At 43.7% G+C, this 21233-nt stretch overlaps 1 protein-coding gene across 1 annotated transcript in view; it reads right to left on the bottom strand.

Annotated features, from left to right (window-relative positions):
- DOCK7 (dedicator of cytokinesis 7) overlaps positions 1-21233 on the bottom strand; it is a 110870-nt gene that overhangs the window by 8958 nt on the left and 80679 nt on the right. Inside the window, exons 30-44 of the mRNA XM_075711218.1 lie at positions 20555-20724; positions 19580-19734; positions 18514-18696; positions 17895-18030; positions 15863-15959; positions 15400-15417; positions 13351-13447; positions 12326-12460; positions 11466-11618; positions 9008-9166; positions 8645-8745; positions 7494-7686; positions 6201-6344; positions 5114-5245; positions 4070-4084 (exon numbers count right to left, since the gene is read on the bottom strand). Of these exons, the coding sequence (XP_075567333.1) occupies positions 4070-4084; positions 5114-5245; positions 6201-6344; positions 7494-7686; positions 8645-8745; positions 9008-9166; positions 11466-11618; positions 12326-12460; positions 13351-13447; positions 15400-15417; positions 15863-15959; positions 17895-18030; positions 18514-18696; positions 19580-19734; positions 20555-20724 (1888 nt within the window). The remainder of the gene's footprint in view (positions 1-4069; positions 4085-5113; positions 5246-6200; positions 6345-7493; positions 7687-8644; positions 8746-9007; positions 9167-11465; positions 11619-12325; positions 12461-13350; positions 13448-15399; positions 15418-15862; positions 15960-17894; positions 18031-18513; positions 18697-19579; positions 19735-20554; positions 20725-21233) is intronic.

The raw sequence follows: 21233 nt of genomic DNA, 5'->3' as shown, positions 1-21233 counted from the left end.
AAGAGACCAGCACCAGCAGCATCTTTGCTTAATACATGCAGGCCACATCTTGGCTTTACTATGGGACATCGACAGATACAAATTCATCAGCTTTGCTCTGGCAAAAGCGCAGACACATGCTCCAATTTAAGAAAACGAGGAGTCGCGCCAAGAGTTGCTCATATGCTTAATGTGGCGCGGGCGGCTCCTTGGACCCCTGCTCTAGCCTGTCCCTCTGAGCACCACGCCGCCGGAGAGGGGCTTTTATCCAGCTCCACCTGCCAGCACAGACTACAGGGTTTTGTCACACCGCAGCCATCCCCAGAAGCACCTCCCAGGGTGCGACCCCCAGCTGCAAAGCTATTACCGTTTTATTGGAAGTACCATCTGGCAACATCTGGGAGCTATTTCCCTGGACTCCCTGTCTTTCTCCAGTGCCCGTCCCTCTGGACCTATATAGGAATGAGCAGCCTACTGAGCCCTTAATTTACTCATCACTACTTTATCAAAGCCACAGTTTTGGACAATACTACCCATGCTAAAATCCCTCAACACCCAGCATTTCCAGCTTCCTGTGCTATTTTTTTCAATTCGATCTCAATGTTATAGGCAGAAGACTGTGATTCCAGGGCTCCTTTCTCAAAGCACTTCCCAAGGTAGCACCATGTCTGCCCAAGGGGAACTGCCATACAAAATATCTCCCCAAACCTCACGCAGGACCCCCAGGTCCTTCCATGCTCCACGTGGAAGTTGGCGGGATCCTGCCCCAACCCATGGGCAAAGGGCAGGCCTTCATGATGGAGGACACACTGCTGCTCTTCTAACTCATGTGTTTTTTCCTACCTACTTGGTGAGTGACTTTCAGGCTATGAAGTGTTTGCAGAACCTGGTCCCCACAAGGTTATCTACCACGTGGACATCTGCCCAGACAGCTATTTGTTACAGGCAGTGTACATTTATGTTGCTGTAAAAATAACAGCAAGTGAGGAAGAAAATGCTGTCTGTTGATCAGCACTCATTAATAAGGAGTTCTGGTGGCATTTAATAAATGCATAAAATAAGAGTAATGGGGCACTGGGAATTCCCAGGAGTGGTAGCAGCAGGGAAGCCCCGTGAGAATCAGTGCCCCCCTGTGAAGGCAGCTCCCAACTTATGTGCTTGTTTCATCATCATGAAGCCCAGCTGCACTGGCTTTTCCTGATAAATCCAGTTGCTGAAACTCAGTTGTCATAAGGATCCCAGGGAGAAAAGCTGGCAGTGAGGAGCACTGGTTAGCCCCTAATGCTACAGAAACATCTCCCCGACAAAGCCCTGGCTCCAACAGCCACGAAACGTACGTGACTCCTGTTGGGGGATCTGTACCTGGAAGCAAGGGGCTGGAAGCACACTCCTCCGGGAGAGTGAACACCTACAGGCTACTTCTTACTTCACATAGACATTCAGTAGCTACCAGCCTCCTCAGATTAGGAGAGCTCAATTTCTTGCCTGGCGTTATGAATATGGGATGGCTCTGTACTAGGATCTTTTAATTGAAATTTAGGCAATACCAAAGTCTATCTAATCACAGTACTGAAAACAAAACACTTAAAAATACTCCATGGTCTTGTTTCTGAAAAGAGCTAAAAATGCAGATATGAGGGAGAAATTATTAAAAGCATTTTATCTCCTATTATTTTATGAAAAATAATAGGTCTTTGGGAGGAGAAGAGAATGAAGGTGAACACTGAATAGCCATTACAGAACTGGCAGAGCAGATAACAGCCATCATGATTTATGAAGGTTCATGACTTGTTATTATGCATGGTAAATACCTTTCAAAATTGCTGGGAATAAAGTTCTAGAGTTATCTCTTGCACACACACAAAAAGCTTTGCCAACAATATTTGAAAAATCAGACGCAAGAGCAATCATTGCTTTCTTCACCGAGACCAACGCAGCAGCAGCTGCCTGAAGGCAGAGTCAGCCTGAAGTATGTAGGAATAAAAGTAACTCCTTCATACACACTGTGGAAAATGCAAAATCCAACCATCTTTACCAAACTTGAGCATTGTTATTTTCTTGCTCAATTTTAAGCCAAGGTCCTTTGCAGTGTTGCCAACTATTACAAGTCTTCCAATATTGGTATTTTGGAAGTACCAGCTCCTGGAGGCCTGCTATTCGATGGCAACCTCACCCTGCATACTTTAAATAGCATTTTTGAATTCTCATGGCACAGCATGAAAAGATTTTTCCTAACAACTTTCCTAACTGGAAAGTAAACAAAAAAAGTTAATTCAACATTTATTCAATGAACAAACACACAAACAGAAAAACCCACCACTCAGTATGTTTAAGCAGGTCTCAGAAATGCATTGGTGCCAGACTCAGGATACTTCAGTGCTTGTAGTTGGCAATACTACTTTCCTTGTGACATGAGGGGGGGTCCTGCTGTTGGCATAGCTCTTTGGTAGAATGAAATTGGGGTTTCCACAGTGGAAAACAAAAAACAAAAAGGGAAAAAAAAAAAAAAAAAAAAAAGAGAAAGGGGGGGAAACAAAATTCCACAAGTAGGAACTTACCACAACAGACAATAGTAAGAGTGGGGAGGAGGGTCAGCAACCAGGGCGATAGAGGAGAAAACAGAAAGTATTTAATTAGGGAAATTCCAAAAAACAAACAAGCAGCAAATTGGCAGCAAATAAACTTTAAAATAAAAAAAAGGGTGAGCATCAATTAAAGTATTTAAAATAAGGAAAAAGGGCAAAACATGCAACAAATCTGAAAGCTACAAAGCACAAAGATCAGAAAAAGTGTGGCAATGAAGGAGCATGATGACAGACGAGAACAGAAACCATGGGTGTCTTTTACCATGCAGTAAAACATGACTGAGTGATGTTAGAATCATAACCAATGACAGGATTTTCTTCAGGGGTCGATTTAGGGGCAGACTAATCAAAATAGATGCTCACAGGCCTTCACGTTTGTTGGCTATTGAACACAGCTCATTTACACTCCTATGACATGTACTCTGGATTGCTGTGCTGCCTCATCTGCTGGGACTTTTCAGAGGAACAAGCAAAGGATTTACAGGTCCAGCCCTTAAGTGTCAGGGGTTACTTTTAAGCTACTGAATTTCATTTCTTGCTAGGCCAGAATTAAAACTGGCATTCAGACATCATCAGCCCAAATTATTTGTGTCACACAATGCAAAAGAACTTCATTCTTGGCCCCAGTTCGGGAAGCGTGGGCTTAAATGCTCTCCTGTGGTGGAAACATGGAGTGAGATGGCCCATACTGAGTTGCCTCATTCACAGAAAAGCAGAGATTAACTGCTGAAGACAGCTGAAGTCTAAGCAAATAATGTAACATCATATTCACAAAACATTTAAAATGTCTTCTGAGACTTCTCGACGCTCATGTACCCACTGTGTTGACTGGACTAGGGCCTGAGTTGTCAAACTCGCTGTGCTGTGTGTGACTGTGGATGAAGCCGACTGCTTTGTCTATTTTTAATCCAAATGTGTGGTTCTCATGGTGTATGTTGTAGAAATGTGAGCAAACAGCCTGTACAAAAATGAAAGCAGCAAAACTGACTCCAATTAACACAACCGAGCTATTTCACTGCCAGATAAACAGCTACACGACAAATTGATTGTTCTTAAATGAACAGAATGAAGCAGCCTATTCTCTGAGATATGGTCTGCACATGCAGTAAACCAGTTTTGTGTTTCAGTACCTCTGAGCATTATTGCTTAAATCGACCCCTGTGGGTGGGGTGAAAATATGGTATGAAGGGATGATATTCTGTGTCAATGCTGATGGAAAGAAATATAAACAAATTATAAAAACAAACTAGTGATGATACAGTGGCTCATTCACCAAAGAACCTCATTAGTGGAACACATCAGCATCCATGCACTACCTACAGCTTCTTATGAAGAATTTCCTACTACAACCACAATTGGTTTATTGGTATTTCTTTGGTTAATGAATTGTTTTAACAGCAGACAGCAACAGAAATACCCACAACTAGCACATGTGGGCAAGCGTTGGCGTGAGTTATCTGAAAAATCTATTAGTGTTCTTTACTAACTAAAATGTAGTTACCTACCTCCCAGCCAGTACTCTGTGTAATAAAAAGTAAAAAGCGCATGTCACAGAAACAAAAAAAAAAAGTTTCAAAGGCCAAAACATGACCATCAATGTAAGGTATCATAAACCTGAAATGGTTTCAATGATTATAAGTCATCATGCATCCAAAACAGCCTTCTCCGGCCTAGAAGGACACTCAATGATTGTCCTCTATCAGTACACTTTACCTCAGGAATCTGGCAACACCAGAACACAGAGAAAACCACCAGACTGTCAGCTGGATCCTACGAAATCGATGCACTAATCAACATTTACTGAGCATCTGATGGCAATATAAGGGTAACTACACCAACAGACAAACCATGTACCCAGCGACCCATGACCAGAAAGCTGGTTGGGGTGGGGGGCTCAGAGTAGCACTGGCATGTACTGGAGGAGGGTCTGCCGAGTGCTTGCCTGCCCTGACAGAAAGGCATGCACCCAATGGGCCTCTTCGAGAAGATAACATGTGCTTCTTAAGAGTTGCCAAGTGCTCTCATCTCCTGCTTAGCTGAGGTCGGTTGAGCTTTGTGAGGGTTGGTAACTTCTGATGTCTCTCATCAAACGCTCAGCACCTGAACTGGTGGGTTTTGCACCAAGTTTAGAAAGGTTCCTTCAATTATTTATCCACCATATGAATAGACAAATAAAACCCCAACATTTCTGAATGTTAACTACCAGGCTAAAGGCAAGATACAGTGCTTTTCCCAGAAACACAGCATGCAAAACACAGGTTAAAATAACATCTGAAAGGATAAACTGACAGATGATTGGAATTTTAACTATTGAGAATTTCTAAAGTTACAACGAAGCTCAGTATGTGATGTCTCTCATGTTTCTCATGTTAAATGTCCAGAGAGAAGAAAAATCCTGTCAGCAATCCTTGCATTCACTGTGGATCACCATTTGACAATTCTCATGTAATCTGATTAAAATGTTTTTTCCTTAACAGGTAGTTTTATTTGCACTGAGCATTTGAAGTTTCTTCACAATTCACATTGCAGCTGAAAATTCAAATCATTACCTGGTGAACAATCTTGCTGAAGGCTTCTTGGAGTTTACCATGAATAGTAGATAGCTTCTTGGCATCTCTATTAGCTTCATGAATAGGAATAAGGACTTTGTAAACCTCATTAACTGCTTCATACATGCCAGCCTACAAAAATAAGGTCCATCAGATCGCTTCATCAATTCAACAGCAAGAATGATACATACTACCAGCATTTAAATCACAAAACTGCAAAATGAAAAGGTGGCACTGTGACATAATCAGCACCTTTTCTTAAAATACACCCATACATGAATGAAATAAAATCCCCAGTCACCTTTGGAATCAAGAGCCTACTGCATTACACATTGCTACTAATAAATGAGATTATTAACAGAATCAAAACTGAGATATTTTGCATGGATATGCACAAGAGCACAACAAGCTAAACAGGATCCTAACCAAATCTACGAGAATGAAATACGGAAGCTTAAGGACACAGTACAGCTTGTTCTATTTAGTGCATCTTCAACCTAAGTGACTTCTACATTCAACTTTTGGCACTCCATGAAATTTGTGAAGTTTCCTTAGGATGTCTCTAATGGAGGGGATCCAGACCATTGTGGGCAGGGACACTGCACTGCATGACTTAGCCAGTCCACAGCAGGGGTTCTAGGTCTTTGCTCTGGAGTTATTGCTGTTTGTACTTAAACCCACTGAATGACGTTTCATATTGTGTTGTGGGAAGTAATTCACTTGCTTTCCTTGGCTTCTGATGGATACACTACCAGCTCATTAACACTGTTCACATAAAGCTCTTGGTCCACTCTTTTTGAAGAGGAGGAAAAACATTACAGCCTTTCTTTACTGTTGTGAACTCCCAAATGTGCAGTGTTGAAGTGAAAGACACTGGAAACACACAAAGGCCTCTTGGTCCCAGATCCCATTCTTTGCACAGTTTACTCCAGAGGGCAAGCCATGCTGTCCTGAACAATTAAAGCTCCCAAAGCTCCATGCAAATTAAATGGTTACAATAGAGTTACACATAGAGAAAACATTTTCCCTCATATTGCCCAGCAGTATAAGATTGCTGAAGAAGATAGGTAAAGAAATTAAAGTCTACCATGGAGAAAGATGCTGCAGCCTGTTCCAGCAATCCCACCAGACCAGCTTCTGTAAAATACTTTCCAGAACAGATACCTTCTTCATCTGGTGATACAACATCATCAGAAACTGCTGACTCTTCCAAAACATTAGAAGATATGTTCTAAGGAGATACAATGTAGATAAAATATTTTTGTTCAATTTAAACAATATTCAAACCTCTCAGTACTTTAAAAGCCAGCTGATTTTCAATCAAATCCTAAAGTTTTTAAAGAGGCAGATTTCACATGCATTTCGTTTAATCTCCTTCTGAACCAGCACGGTACTTCAGCACATGCTTAAACTAACTGGACTGGACCACCTACACACTCAAAGCTAAGTACGTGCTTGTTTTCTCTACTCAGTATTGCCCTGCTTAACATTACTAGTCACAGGAATCACTTTCAACAACTGCACCCACTACAAAATGGTTAGATCAAAGAGGGTAAAAACCCATGACTTAAATGGAGAAATAAAAAGAACTGGATTCACTCAGTACTATGGATGTAAAGACTTAGGGGAACCAAGACAGTCTTCAAGCACAATAAAGATTTTCAGAAGTTGCTGTCGTGCATTATCCCCAAAACAAACAGTGTGTCGTGGTTTAGCCCCAGCCAGCAACTAAGCACCACGCAGCCGCTCGCTCACTCCCCCTATCCCGATGGGATGGGGGAGAGAATTGGAGGAGTAAGAGTGAGAAACACTCCTGGGTTGAGATAAGAACAGTTTAATAATTGAAATAAAAGAGTAATGATGATAATAACAATATAATAATGATAATAATAATAATAATATACAAAGCAAGTGATGCACAACGCAATTGCTCACCACCTGCCGACCGATACCCAGACCGTTCCCGAGCAGCAATCGCTGCTCCCCGGCCAACCCCCCCCAGTTTATATACTGAGCATGATGTCATATGGTATGGAATAGCCCTTTGGTCAGTTTGGCTGAACTATTCTGGCTGTGCCCCCTCCCGGTTTCTTGTGCACCTGGCAGAGCATGGGAAGCTGAAAAGTCCTTCACTAGCATAAGCAGTACTTAGCAACAACTAAAACATCAGCGTGTTATCAGCATTCTTCTCATACTAAATCCAAAACCAACACAGCACTGTGCCTGCCACTAGGAATTAACTCTATCCCAGCCAAAACCAGGACACAGAGTAAGCGTAGTATGAGTATGTAGGCACAGTAATACCTGGGACATGGAGATACTCAGTATCTCAGCAGCAGATGACAAAAAACAGAAATACATTACGGAGGACAACTCCTACCTGAAATGTAACACACCCTACAGGGAGGTATTTTCGGTCTTCCAGCATGCTTAGATATTCAGCCACCAAGGCTGCAGAGTGGACCAGGCACTGGGCTGATTCGGCGTGATTGCTCCTCTCAGAGTGCTTTCCAGCCATGTTCTGCAGCCACGTCAGGCGCAGGTCAGGGGAATTCTGATAGCCCTTTGCAATCCTAATTGGAAAGAAAACCTCTGTAATTAGTATTGAGTTACTTCTGCTTAAATAACAACCACCCTCAGTGCTAGGCTATCTAGAAATACATGAGATAAGAAGCTATATAGATGGAAAGTTACCTTAAATTACTTCATAGGTTTATGAGCCAGTTAGTGGCAGGCAAGCAACTGCAGCTACACCCTGATGGCAGAATGCTTTTATGGGTGGCTGCTGAAGCTCTTGACCAAAGCTCGTATTTCACTTGGAGACTGGTAGTAAGCCAAAGATGTGGGACAATCAGAGCACACCTGCCTGGTTGCTTATGACAAAATCTCTGCTGCCTTCTAAGAAGCCTTCAGGACCATATGTGCAGACAACACCACGCAATTTGGTAGCTGGGATCTTAACACAGCTCTGGAATATCTTTTGCATATGGAGACCATCATATGTACAACCACCACCACCTTTTGTGCCAGCAGGTCCTGGAAGATCCTTAGGTTTTCCCTTATGCAGGCAGGGAGAGTTGTCTTTACTCAGGTGGAGGATGAGATTGTCAGAGACTGCTGGGGAATGGAAACTACTTTTATCCAAGACAAGCTCCATAAATGCCAAACAAAACCTATCAACACCACATTCAAACACAACAGACAAGTACATATTGGTCCATGAGCACTAAGACCTGGAACTGCTCCAAAACCAAGCTCTGTAAGGGCTGAAATGTGCAAAATCTGAGTCCAAAACCAAACAGCAAGTACCTGTGCTGGTTTCAGGTGAAATACAAATCATGGAAAGCAGTGTAAAACAGGTTTAAGTTTAAAGTAAAGTAATTGCTAAAAAAAACAAGTAATCAAAGTTCACAGCAATACAATACCTCACGCTCTAAATGCAGGAAGTGCAGTAGGTACAAAGCTTTGCTCAAACACCACGTGGAGCACTGACATCTACTGTCCTTACAGTGCAATGGTTATAAACTCTACCTGTACATCAGGTCTATCAGCATTTCTGGATCTTCCTGGTGCTCCTTCATTTTAACTGTGTCAGAGAGGATCATATGGAGGTTGAACACTAGATCCTGGACCTGTGAAAAATATACTGCTATAATGAACTGGCAATGGGATTTGAGCTACATACTGCTATGTTTGGACCACAGTCGCTCTGAACCTTTATGTGTTTGCACCTTGGTGTCAGCATTAATCAAGAACCTGAGTTTTATGTATTTAGGTGATAAAAAAAATATGTACCTCCTTCAGGGAATATATGCAAATTCCAGATATAGATGGAGGTTTAAGAACAGCCTGTTAATGAACTACACATTACTTCTCTTGTGGTATTTCTTTTACCTGATCAGGAAATGTTGTCTCCCTAAGTTCCAGATCTTCTTCAGCATATGTCAAAATAGTCTTCAGGGAACGTCGCAAAAATTCCTCATTGAAGTTCTGGGATGTCCCCACCAGGGATGATAGAGACATGGTCACCTGCATTTTCACTCTGGCAAAGTTCTGCAACACAGAAATTGTTATCGTATTTCAACAACCTGGAGATCCTGTAACAATCTGCTGCAACATCAGTACTCTGGTCATTGCATCCTCCTCCTGACAGACACGTGATGCAAAAAAAGAAAACACAAGTTTTGTGGAAAGGACTGTCACAGAGCGGTGGTTACAATAAACCTCTGGTGCTGCTGACTTCATAATGTGATGACAGCATTATTTAGTTCCAGGTCAAGGTTATCCTGCAAAAGTTTTAGTTTTCTCTCCTTCTCCCTGCTTTCTTCTCAAGCACCCCGAACAGGATGGTGCTCAACTCCCTCTCGTGAACACAGCCTTAATTCTAGACACTTGCTTTTGGTTTGGTCTAGCCTAAAGACTGGAGTCACTGTTAACTTGCTGCTATCAATCCACTAACCCTGGGCCCAGAACCAGTCGGTCCCTCCAGTTCTGTTACTCACCATGGGGGACTGTAACCAAAGCACTGTAAACAAAGATGTCTGGGGGAGCGCTTTGTGATACATAGCTACATGGGTGCTTGCAAAATATCAACTGGAAGAGTTAAGGCTGGAAATTTTCTTGACAATTTAAAGCACACATGGGGTGTCAAGCTAAGACGTAATTAGAGGTAAGTAAGATCTGAATGGAAGCAAAATCCCAGCATTGCTAACTCACTTGCACTAACATAGCCCCTTCAGAAAGGAAATGCATACTAGCTCTGCCACAGAAAGGGCTGTGTGGCTGTTCCTGCTCTCACCTAGAGGTGCGTGAAGGCAAGGCGGAGGGGAGTTCCTCCAAACAGCCCCTTGAGTGCCAACTGCCCAATCTGAAGAGTATGCAAACCTTCCAAACTGACAGGTTTGGAAACTCTTGCAGTGGATGTTCCAGGCAGGGCTCTGCAACAGTCCCCCACAACGTCCTTCTCTCTAAATTGGGGAGATATAGATTTGATGGGTGGACTGTTCAGTGGGTAAGGAATTGGCTGGATGGTCACATCCAGAGGGTAGTGGTCAACGGCTTGATGTCCAAATGGAGATCAGTGACAAGTAGAGTCCTGCAGGGGTCCGTACTGGGACCAGTGCTGTTTAATATCTTCATCAATGACATAGTGGGATTGAGTGCACCCTCAGCAAGTTTGCAGATGACACCAGGCTGAGTGGTGCGGTTGACACACCAGGAGGATGAGATGTCATCCAAAGGGACGTGGACAAGATGGAGAGGTGGGCCTGTGTAAACCTCATACGGTTCAACAAGGCCAAGTGCAAGGTCCCCTACCTGGGAGGGGGCAACCCCCAATATCAATACAGGCTGGGGGATGAAGGGATTGAGAGCAGTCCTGTGGAGAAGGACTTGGGGGTACTGGTAGATGAAAAGCTGGACATAAGCCAACAATGTGTGCTTGCAGCCCAGAAAGCCAACTGTATCCTGGGCTGCATCAAAAGAAGCGTGGCCAGCAGGTCAAGGGAGGTAATTCTGCCCCTCTGCTCTGGTGAGACCTCATCTGGAGCCCTGCATCCAGCTCTGGAGCCCTCAGCACAAGAAGGACATGGACCTGTTGGAGCAGGTCCAGAGGAGGGCCACAAAAATGATCTGAGGGCTGGAGCACCTCTCCTACGAGGACAGGCTGAGACAGTTGGGGTTGTTCAGCCTGGAGAAGAGAAGGCTGCTGGGAGACCTTATTGTGGCCTTTCAGTACTTAAAGGGTGCCTATAGGAAGGATGAGAACAATATTTTTAGCAAGGCCTGTTGTGATTTTAACTAAAGAAGTTTAAACTAAAGAAGAATAGATTTAGACTGGATATAAGGAAGAAACTTTTTATAATGAGGGTGGTCAAGCACTGCAACAGGTTGCCCAGAGAGGTAGTGGAGGCTCCATCCCTAGAAAGTTCAAGGTCAGGTTGGATGGGGCTCTGAGCAATGTGATCTAGTTAAAGATGTCCTGCTCACTGCAGGATGGTTGGGCTAGATGATCTCTAAAGGTCCCTTCCAACCCAAAGCATTCTATGATTCTATGATAAACCGACACGAGAGGCAGCTTGCCTGCAAAGAGATTCTGGGCATACAGCTCGGACCCTGACACTGGAGACTGGACACCTCTGCTATGCACTGACCAGCAGCGTGAGATACTGCAAGATCAGGAGCTAGGCAAAGTCATGTCACTCCTGCACACCTCTCTTCCCTTTGCATGTCATGCTTGTTTTGATGGTAAGCCCTCTGACAGCCTTTCTTTCACAGGAATACACAGAGCTCCATCCATCAGTTCCCACCAGTTTACATGTAATAACCTAATGAAGTGCAGCAGGATACTCACGTTCCCAATCTCGAAGTTTTGCCTCATCAGAAGGTACAGAGAGGCACTTGCATGCGACCGTATTGTGCTGATACTGCTGCTACAGTGTCTCAGGAGCCTCAGGCACAGATCTGCACACTGCTCAGTCTCTTCTTCAAACAGCAGCTCAGGGAACTGGAAAAACAGCACATGAGAAAGTTAGTGCTTGGACAGACAGGAACAAGCACTCAGACAAAAAAGACAGGGCAATCCTCAGCAATGAGCATACAGTGGCATAAGAGGAAGTCCAATCCCCTCTGTTTTGAAGGGAATGATGCTAATTTTAATCACTGCACTTTTACAATAAGGCAAAAGCAGACTCACTGGTAGTACTGGAAGGCAACTCATTTTACCTACCCCCACAACTTGTTCTTACATCTACACCCTTAGACTGATTTACATCAGTTCCAAAAACTCAGGCTTAAAATTTTGAGCTATTCCCAGTATACCTACAGAAACTGGGAAATTGTTTAAATTATGAGCCCAGTAAAACAAATCCACTTTAAGTGAGATTCATATAGCTTAAATTCCACCTGTGCTTTGTGCTCCCTACTGTCTAGGTGCCTCTGCCTGCTTACCGCCGGCCAGCAGGAACCCACACCAGACTCGGGCTGTGCAAACTGTACCTTTGCGTACAGCCATCAAACCCAAAATGCATAAATACAGGTACCGATTATAAAAACCAGTCAGGATTTATCAACCCCCAGACCACACTTCCTGAAAATCAATATTGCATAAAATAATAAATGCTTGGTGAAGTGACCCCAATGCAAAGGAAGAAAACAGGCCCATCCTCCATCAGTGCTGCTCAGGATATATTATAGCATCTGCAGAGAATTCACCTTTGAAACCAAAGCCCTCTGTGTGGCGAAGCAGTGTTGGAGATAAAGTGCACTTTGGTTGCAGGCCATGCTGTGCAGAAGCACTTTCAGCACCCCACCGAGGATACTCTCTTTGGACTCCGTCACAGAAACAGTCTGCAGTCAAAAGTAAAACAAGAGTTGCATGAGCAAAAGTGAACCTCCTGTGCGTGTGTGTGGCAGGGAGAATAACTGCGCCGAAAAACACCTTGGCATGGAGAAATTACCCACTTAGCTGGGCCTGCGTAACGATCACACTTCTGAATCAACCCCCAGGTAATGAAAACCTGACCCATGTGCTAAAGCCAGTGGAATGATGGGGCTTTCCACCCAATGAAGCTCTGACCTTTTGCAACCTTGTTCTACTAGAGGGTAAGTTTGTAGCTGGCCTCTAGGTGGATTATTCAGGTGCAAGGTGTAACCCTTGAGATTCCTGGGTCTCCCTGCAGCTCAGAGGCGGATCTGGTAAGCCTGCTACTGCCTGCTTCCAGACTGTGCCCAGGTTTCATTTGTACAGAAAGCAGGGGACAAAATTGCCATGTGTCCATGCTCACCTGCAGGGAGTGAGAAAATAGCTGGGCTGTGCACACAGACTAAGGCGCCTGAAAGCTTTCCTGCACCGTGCAAATTAAGTATGGATACAGGAGGCTGACCTGGAACCCAATGACTTGAGGCAGATTTGGGAAGGAACTAGAGGAATTGGTTAGAATAGAGCAGAATTTGAAAATTTTTACAGTTCATTATTGAGTTTTATGAACAACTACTTCTTGTGCTACAATAGTGAACAACTTTCAAAAAGACTGGAGGAAGGTATTGATGTTTTAAACCAGATTGTTATGGGCTGAGGATTAAGAGAAGCACTACCACCCATCCCACTGCAGCAGGGGAGTTGAACAGTTTCAACAGCATTCAGGCAGTTAAGAGCACCAGGACGATTTTGTTTAACAAACTGCTACCTGGCCCGGTGATCATAACGCTATTACATCTCTATTTTCTTACATCCTTACCTGTACAACGATCTCTAGTGTATCCAAAATAATCAGATTCGCCTCCGTTGCAAGATTTCCATCGATAAGGGCCTCATGTTCTATTTCTGCCCTTGATCTAATCAGAGAAAAGAAAGCCATAAAATTACTTTCTGTTTAAGAAGCAGACCTACATTTTTCCAGTCAAAAATATTTTCACATTAGCAGAAAACCCCCGGTCACAATGCATATATTTATTACTGCACAACACTACAAGGGTATGTCAATGCATCCATTAAAAGGACAGGAAGAAAGACTTGATTTTTTTACGTATACAAACTTACACAGGATTTATGTTCATCATGCTCGGGAGAGATCACACTACTTTTTGACACTTCGTTACTCTCCCAGGAACACAACAACAGTTTAGAATCAAAGTCCAGCTCAAAACTGGTTTAGTAGCATTGTTAGGCATGCAACAGCACAACCAGGAACAGAACATATGGTTTTATGTTATAGGCTATGGACACAAGGTGGTGCTACACAAGCTAGTATATCTGCACTGTTGATCCTGGCAGCTAGACTGGTTGTAGCACAGAGCGCATACTGTGAGGGTGCAATCTTTGTCCGTTTAAGCTACATTATATTACAGTTCTTGAAGAATATCTTCCTCTCCAAGAAAAAACTACACAATTTTGTTGTTATATGCCAGGCACTCACTCTCCTGGAAAGGCTTACAAAATTCATACACCCACTCAAACTGGTGGCCCCAGGAATTCAGCAGCAACCACCTAGTTTCAGTGGCGCAAGCTGCATTTGGCAAAGATCCAGTAGTATATTTAAAGAGCCCAACTATGGCCTGCCCTACCACAGGTGCCACCTCTGACAGACTCAGGTCAGGCCAAACCACAGTGTGACCCACGGGAGTGTGACCCATGGGAACTGAAAAAATCCAAGCAAAATACATACCAAAGGGGACAACAACTGACTTAGCTCTGGGACCTGTATTACAGCAACCCTCCCCTGCCACATCCCGCTTCCCCTGGGAGCTGGGTCATACACTTACTACCTACTCTTCAGGCACCAGAATATGAAGGCTTGGGGCCTGGCCCTATATAAAATAATACCATCTGCATAAAATAATACCACGTGCAATTAGCTGTGCGCAATTCTTGGTGTGAAAAAAGTCTTGCTTATTAGGTTTCAAAGGGCCAGGCTACCTACGCATGCAGGACACACTTATGGGAGTGGAGTGCAATGGACCCAGGTCACAGTGAGCAAGTATGGGTTAAAAAGCATGTTTGTAGAGTTATCTAAGCAGATTATTTTGTGGGGTGAGATACCATCATTTGACCATCAAGGTATTCCACAGCTGTTTAACATGTACTTGAGGTCCTCCTGAGAAGAGGAGAGAGCTCAGACCCAGTGCCGGCAGTGAACTGATGAGTTCTTCAGGCCAAATTTTAACCTGGTGTAACTTTGTCCACAGCTCTGGAGTTGTGCCAAGGTGAAATTTATACCTACATCACTTTATTAGCAGGTTGAAACTCAATGGTTATTTGGCTTTCCCAATGCCTCAACAGGACTGGAGTCTTGGATAAAAAGCCACTACTTGACATAACGAGAGATGACATTCTTGTGTTGGACAAAGCAATTAGAAGCTGTGAAGATGTACTTTCAACTCCAGGAATCGTCAATGTCTTCAAGGGAAAAATTTGGCCTGCCCTCCATCCAGGCTCTGAGGACCCCATTTCCCCAGTTTCTTCAGAGCTTCACTTGGGCTGAGATTGCTTTCCTAGGATTAGGAACAATTCTTTTGCTGGGAGGATGAAGACTGCAGGTTGCAATTTGAGGAAACTGAAAACGTGCACAGCGAAGCTCAAACACAACTCTTGAGTCCTCCGGATTAAACCACACCAAGAGAGGGGATTTTAAAGGAAATGGTTGTAATAAGCAAAAAGAGCTCATTCCAATCAGTTGCACACACACACTGAAAACTTTTGCCAAGCATCACAAACAATACTGTGATGATTGAGTCTGCAGATGTACAAAATGGCAATTTATAAGAACTGCACACCAATGCTACAGTACCTGGCTGGTTTGTGGCTTCTAAAAGCACAGCACATGTGGAAAAACAATCAAAGTGATGGATTAGGACAGGAAAGGAAAGCGAGCTTTGACAACTCCAGAATGCTCTTATGGAATAAAGGAAATATGACATGAGATATATATGCTATCTGTGAATACTGTTAATGGAACTTCTCTCTAAATTACAGCTTACTTCAGGGTTTTAAGAAGGTAACGGATTGTGTCAGTCTCTTTAAATCTCATTTTAAAATCTAAGAAAGCAAGGGACAGTGGAAAAGCAAAGAGTTAGATAGGGCAGCATTGGACTAAAAGCTATTTGAACATTGCCAGCCCTGTTCCAACTGAGGGCCCAAACCTGCTCACACGAGCGCTAAGCAGACTGCTGCCATTGACCTACAGGGAGAGAGACCCTGCATTCTCACAGGCACTGTCACATTGTTAATGTAGAAGGATAAGGCAGAGTTACTTGTCAAGCTTTTCTGTGTTTTGACGCCAGTGAGTCATATCCTTTCTCCATCTCAAATTCTCTTGACTTCCAAATGCGCTCCCAGAAGGACTTCTCTCTGCAGCATAATATTAAAACAGTATCAGTCACCTAATGCTAGTTCTTTTGCACAGGTAGCAACTCTAGATTTGTTCACAAGTGACAGGTGAAATAAAACTATGACTTCTTAGAGCCCAAGGCTGTGGTGCTCACCCAAGATCATAGAATCATAGAATCATAGAATCATCTAGGTTGGAAAAGACCTTTAAGATCATCCAGTCCAACCATTAACCTACACTACCAAGCCCACTCTAGACTAATCAAGGGTAGACCAGACTAAACCATATCCCGAAGTGCCACATCTACCCGTTTTTTAAACGCCTCCAGGGATGGTGACTCCACCACCTCTCTGGGCAGCCTGTTCCAATGCCTGACCACCCTTTCCGTAAAGAAATTTTTCCTAATTTCCAGTCTAAACCTCCCCTGGCGCAGCTTAAGCCCATTTCCTCTTGTCCTATCGCTAGCTACTTGGGAGAAGAGACCAACACCCACCTCACTACAACCTCCTTTCAGGTAGTTGTAGAGAGCGATAAGGTCTCCCCTCAGCCTCCTCTTTTCCAGGCTAAACAACCCCAGTTCCCTCAGCCGCTCCTCATAAGACTTGTTCTCCAGACCCTTCACCAGCTTCGTTGCCCGCCTCTGAACACGCTCCAGCACCTCAATGTCTTTCTTGTAGTGAGGGGCCCAAAACTGGACACAGTATTCCAGGTGCGGCCTCACCAGCGCCGAGTACAGGGGGACAATCACCTCCCTGCTCCTGCTGGCCACAGCATTCCTGATACAAGCCAGGATGCTGTTGGCCTTCTTGGCCACCTGGGCACACTGCTGGCTCATGTTCAGCCGGCTATCTACTAACACCCCCAGGTCCTTTTCGGCCAGGTAGCTTTCCAGCCACTCCTCCCCAAGCCTGTAGCGTTGCATGGGGTTGTTGTGACCGAAGTGCAGGACCCGGCAAAGATGTTTATGTGGCCCCTAATTCTGTCACTGCTGAGTGGCATGAGAGGCAAATTCACCTGCAGCAGTTTTGTATGCAAGAGAGTATTGAGCAACGCAGACCACTTTGTGTGCTGCCACACACCAGTTCACTATAGAGCTAATGGAGAGAGGCAGCTGAGATACTCAAATCAGGGAGGTAGCTATCAGGGCTGCTATGAGAAGCATCTTCCTTGGACTACATCAGGAGCCTGCGTGTGGCAATCCTCAGCAGTGTGATAATGCTGTCCTCAACTGGCACACAGTAATGTTCTCAGGAGAGATGCTGAGACCCCCTTTCCCACCTTACAGTCTTTTATGTCTTTATTCTCACCGATGGGAGGGCAGGGGAATTATCTCTCTGAAAAAATTGATCAATTATGCCTCTAAAATATTTATTCAACTCAGCTCACAATAACTGGCTTACATGTACCAGGATGCCTGTGGCAGAAGACAAAACCACAGTTCTCATTCTTGTCCTAACCCCTGGGCCATCCTTCCTCCCAAACAACATAAACAGCAAAAATCATCAGAAGATGCTTGTTACCCAAACTACTAGCTATTTCAAGCCTCATTAAGTTAGCAGAAATATCCAGGCATTTTCAGAGCTATCAACACAAGATCAGGCAGTTTGTTTTCCACTCTGATCCTTGCACAGGACATACTAGAGGGTGGCTCTGGAAGATGCTACACTGGAAGAAGTTTGGGCAAGAACATCCCATAAATGAGACATGATCACATGTACACAAATGCAATCCAGTAACAGATAAACTGCCTGTAGATGGAACTACATCTACAGTGTAGAGATTTTGCAGAGCCAGCGAAGCATGCTGCAAACTGCAAACAGCTTTTTCTAGGGGTCTCTTTGCCTGAAGATCCTGATGGGTAGTATCCCACATCACAGATGGGTGCAAGTAATCACTGGGGATGGGAGTAGCAGGTTTTGGAAAAAGGGGACAGCACAGAAAATACATTTACTTACCTAGCTGTCCTCTGCTTCTTCGGACCATTTCCTGCCTTGCCCCTATGCTTCCCAAAATAGCTTCTTCAAGTTTGGCTCTCATGTCTTTCGACTTCTTGAATGTCAGACTGTTCATTCTTTCAAATACTTTTTTGCCCTGCAAGTTTCAAATGAGACCATGAGGGAAGATTCTTGCAGTCTGGGATATTTTCTAAGCATTAACACCTCAAAATATCTTTCCTGCCTAAAGACATGCAGCAAGAAAGGAATACAGGTTTAGTTGCTAGCTAGCTAATCTACCCAGACTCCAGCACCGCGACAGAAAACTCTCTTCTTGTTGGTAGTAAGCAAAATGGCTAAGAGCTACCCCTTTTCCCTGCAGCAGTTCCCAGATGAGTGGCAAGCAGCACAAACTGCATGAGAAGTGAAGCAAGGCACAGACACTTGCATGGCTGAAAAGTAAACATGGAAAAAGGCTAGAGGTTGTACAGAGAATTGCTTAGCCTTGGGATTTTGAATACAGGAAATACTTAGGAGAGAGCAGGAAATGCCTTTCTGGAGTCGTGTAAAGGATGGGAGTGTAAAGTTCCTCAGCAAGCCCTAGAAGGAACTTCAGGAGGTTTAAACAATGTAGCACTACCTTGTATTCAAAGCAGGATACGCAAAGATAAAGCAAATCCAGCAGGCGATTGAGCTGCAACACTGACAGGTCCGTGAACCATTTCTGCAAGACGCTTTCATCTGCGTTTTTGAGCACCCACAAGAGACAGATCAGAAGGCTGCGGCTGGACTCTGTTGAGAAGGTGGAGTGCTGCCTGCCACTCTAAAATAGACAGGTCAAGACATTTGCCACACTGTATTTCATGTCCAAACATTTCAGTCATCACTAGGACCTGCACCAGCTACCAGCCCAGCCTAAATAATTACCAAGCAGCAACAGAAGGTGAATAGACATTTTTTTACTAACAACCAGGAGATACACATTTCTCTCTCAACCCAACAGCTCAGTGGAGCCCACAGATAGTCAAGCCACAAAAGTGAAGCAGCAGTTTGAACCAAAATAATCACATCACATGAATGAGTTTCTGTTCCCTCAAGATGCCTTTAGTAACCTCCAGCAGGTTAACAGTTAAGCAGAGGGGCTCCATTCATTATCTCATGTATGTATCAGTGTCTCACTTTGAGTGCAGGTAAAATCCAGCAAAATGGGGTCCTGATGGAGGAGTAAAGGGAAGAGGAGGGAGAAATGGAAGAGCCTGCCTGCTACTAGAATCAGGAGGATTCCCTTCCTGTGCAGAGAACAGGGGAAACGGCCCATTAATGGCTTCAGCTAGGTGGGATTTAGATCTGGTAGAAATTTTTACTTAGGGCTTAGAGCTCATAATGACCATTGCACTTCACAGTTTTTATCAGATTGTTTCAGAAAAAGAGAATCTTTATCCGAAAAGAGAATTCTTCCATTTTCTGAGGTTTCTTGATTTTTATCCCTGCTTGGCATTTTATTATACCCTGAGACAGGCACAACAACATGCAAACGTTATTTGTTCCCCCTTGTCTTTCACTCTCTGCCTCCCTGTGTAACACCCAGCTGCAAACTGATATGAGTCCCTACCACTCACTGATCAGCCCCACAGGACCTGCATGCATAAATATTTGCTTGTCGACACAGATTGAGGGTCAAGGAATAGGGAGAGATGGCTTTGTACCGATGAGGTGAGTAGAAAACTGCTGGGCCGGGTGAGCTGAGGGACCGATGTTCCTGCAATGGCCATGGCAACTGTCTGGCTTATCATGCTTCCACCCTCGCTTTCATAATCATCAACAGCAACGCAGCTTGGCCTCCCTCGCTGATTGTGACTCTCTGCCGAGAAACATTTGCATCTCGTTAATCCTCAAATTCAAAGTTTCTTTCCCCAGCCTCCCTCTGCAGTGCTAGTTTCATCGAACTGTCTGGGAATGCAAACTGAAAATCAGCATGCTAATGGGGTCCTGCAAGTATATAGGACTATTATTTGAGGTCATGCAAAGCAAAGCAAACAAGAATTTTCAAATGCAACCTACACAACCTCAGTATCTAGAACCCTTCTGAAAACATACCAGGTCCCTTTGAATATTTTACTCCAAATCCTTACTTGCAGCTTTATTGTGTCATTAAACTCAAAGGATGTAGAAGACGACTCCAAATTCCAAACTATTCCAGATCAGACTCCTTGCCCTAATCTGAAATAACCCACCTCTGCTGCTCTTCAAAACACTGTGCAAAGCACACCTGAAATGAACTGACAGAGCACATACTAAAAGGAAGAGGAACTCTGCTTATACTTTGGAACTGTTATGAGAATTGTACAGTGCATGGGATCACTTTTTAAGCAGGTCAGAGACACAGAGGGAGGCTGGCTATGCATATACAGTTGACAGCCAGACGTAAACCAAAATGCATTGCTAGTTTTTCACTTCATGCAAACAAGTAGGCAAATGCAGCTTTTGAGTGTTACCAGTCATTGAGGATATATTTTGCAAGTGCAGCTTAGGAAATGGATGTGAAAACATGTCAAAGTTATAATTCAGAAATAGAAACAATCTCATCCAACAGTAAAGGGTTTTGTTGTTCAATTTTAGAACAAAACACTCAGATCTTGTGAGCAGATGAACATATACTCAAAGCACAAAATATAAAATACCTGTAAAGTCATAAAGCTGAGGCACGGTTTCCATGATAACGCCAATCAGAGGTAGATACAGCATTGCCACCCGGGCCTTTACCTGTGGGTCAGCGTACCGTGGATCCGAGTCGTGACTGGACAGTAAATTGTGTACCATATTGATGACCTTCTTATGCAATCCAAATAAACTGTTAAAAGAGAGTTGGGTCATGCAGATTAGTTAATATCTTCAAAGCAAACTATACTTTGTAACTAAGTGGCTTTAAAAAAAAAAATACTGGTTTTTATTTTTAACTTCACATAAACTGCCATTACACATATTTTTTGATCTCCCATAGATTTTACAAATTACTGGCTTTTCATTATGCCATATAAAATGTACAAAAATATCTCGTGGAGGTGTACACCCAATATAATGTGAACACTCTCATATTTTCCATACAAAAACAAAGCCCCAGCTACTGCTATGCTTAAGTATCAAGTCTACTAAAGACCATTAGGAGAATTTGGGGAACATGGAAAACAGGGAGAGAAACTTGAGACGACAGTGGGTTTAGTGAAACTATTTGTTGTGTTCTTTTTTGTTTCCATTTAACACCATTTACAGACAGAAAAGCCCTCCTAAGACAGAACATTGCTTTTATCAAATGATCAGGAAGTTTCTGCTTCAGTTCCCTGACCCCCCATGCAATTATTC

Source organism: Pelecanus crispus, chromosome 5 (assembly GCF_030463565.1).
Source record: "Pelecanus crispus isolate bPelCri1 chromosome 5, bPelCri1.pri, whole genome shotgun sequence".
In the NCBI taxonomy this organism is placed as follows: domain Eukaryota; kingdom Metazoa; phylum Chordata; class Aves; order Pelecaniformes; family Pelecanidae; genus Pelecanus; species Pelecanus crispus.
Note: the sequence above shows the minus strand (reverse complement) of the source record. Positions and strands in the feature narration are given on the sequence as shown.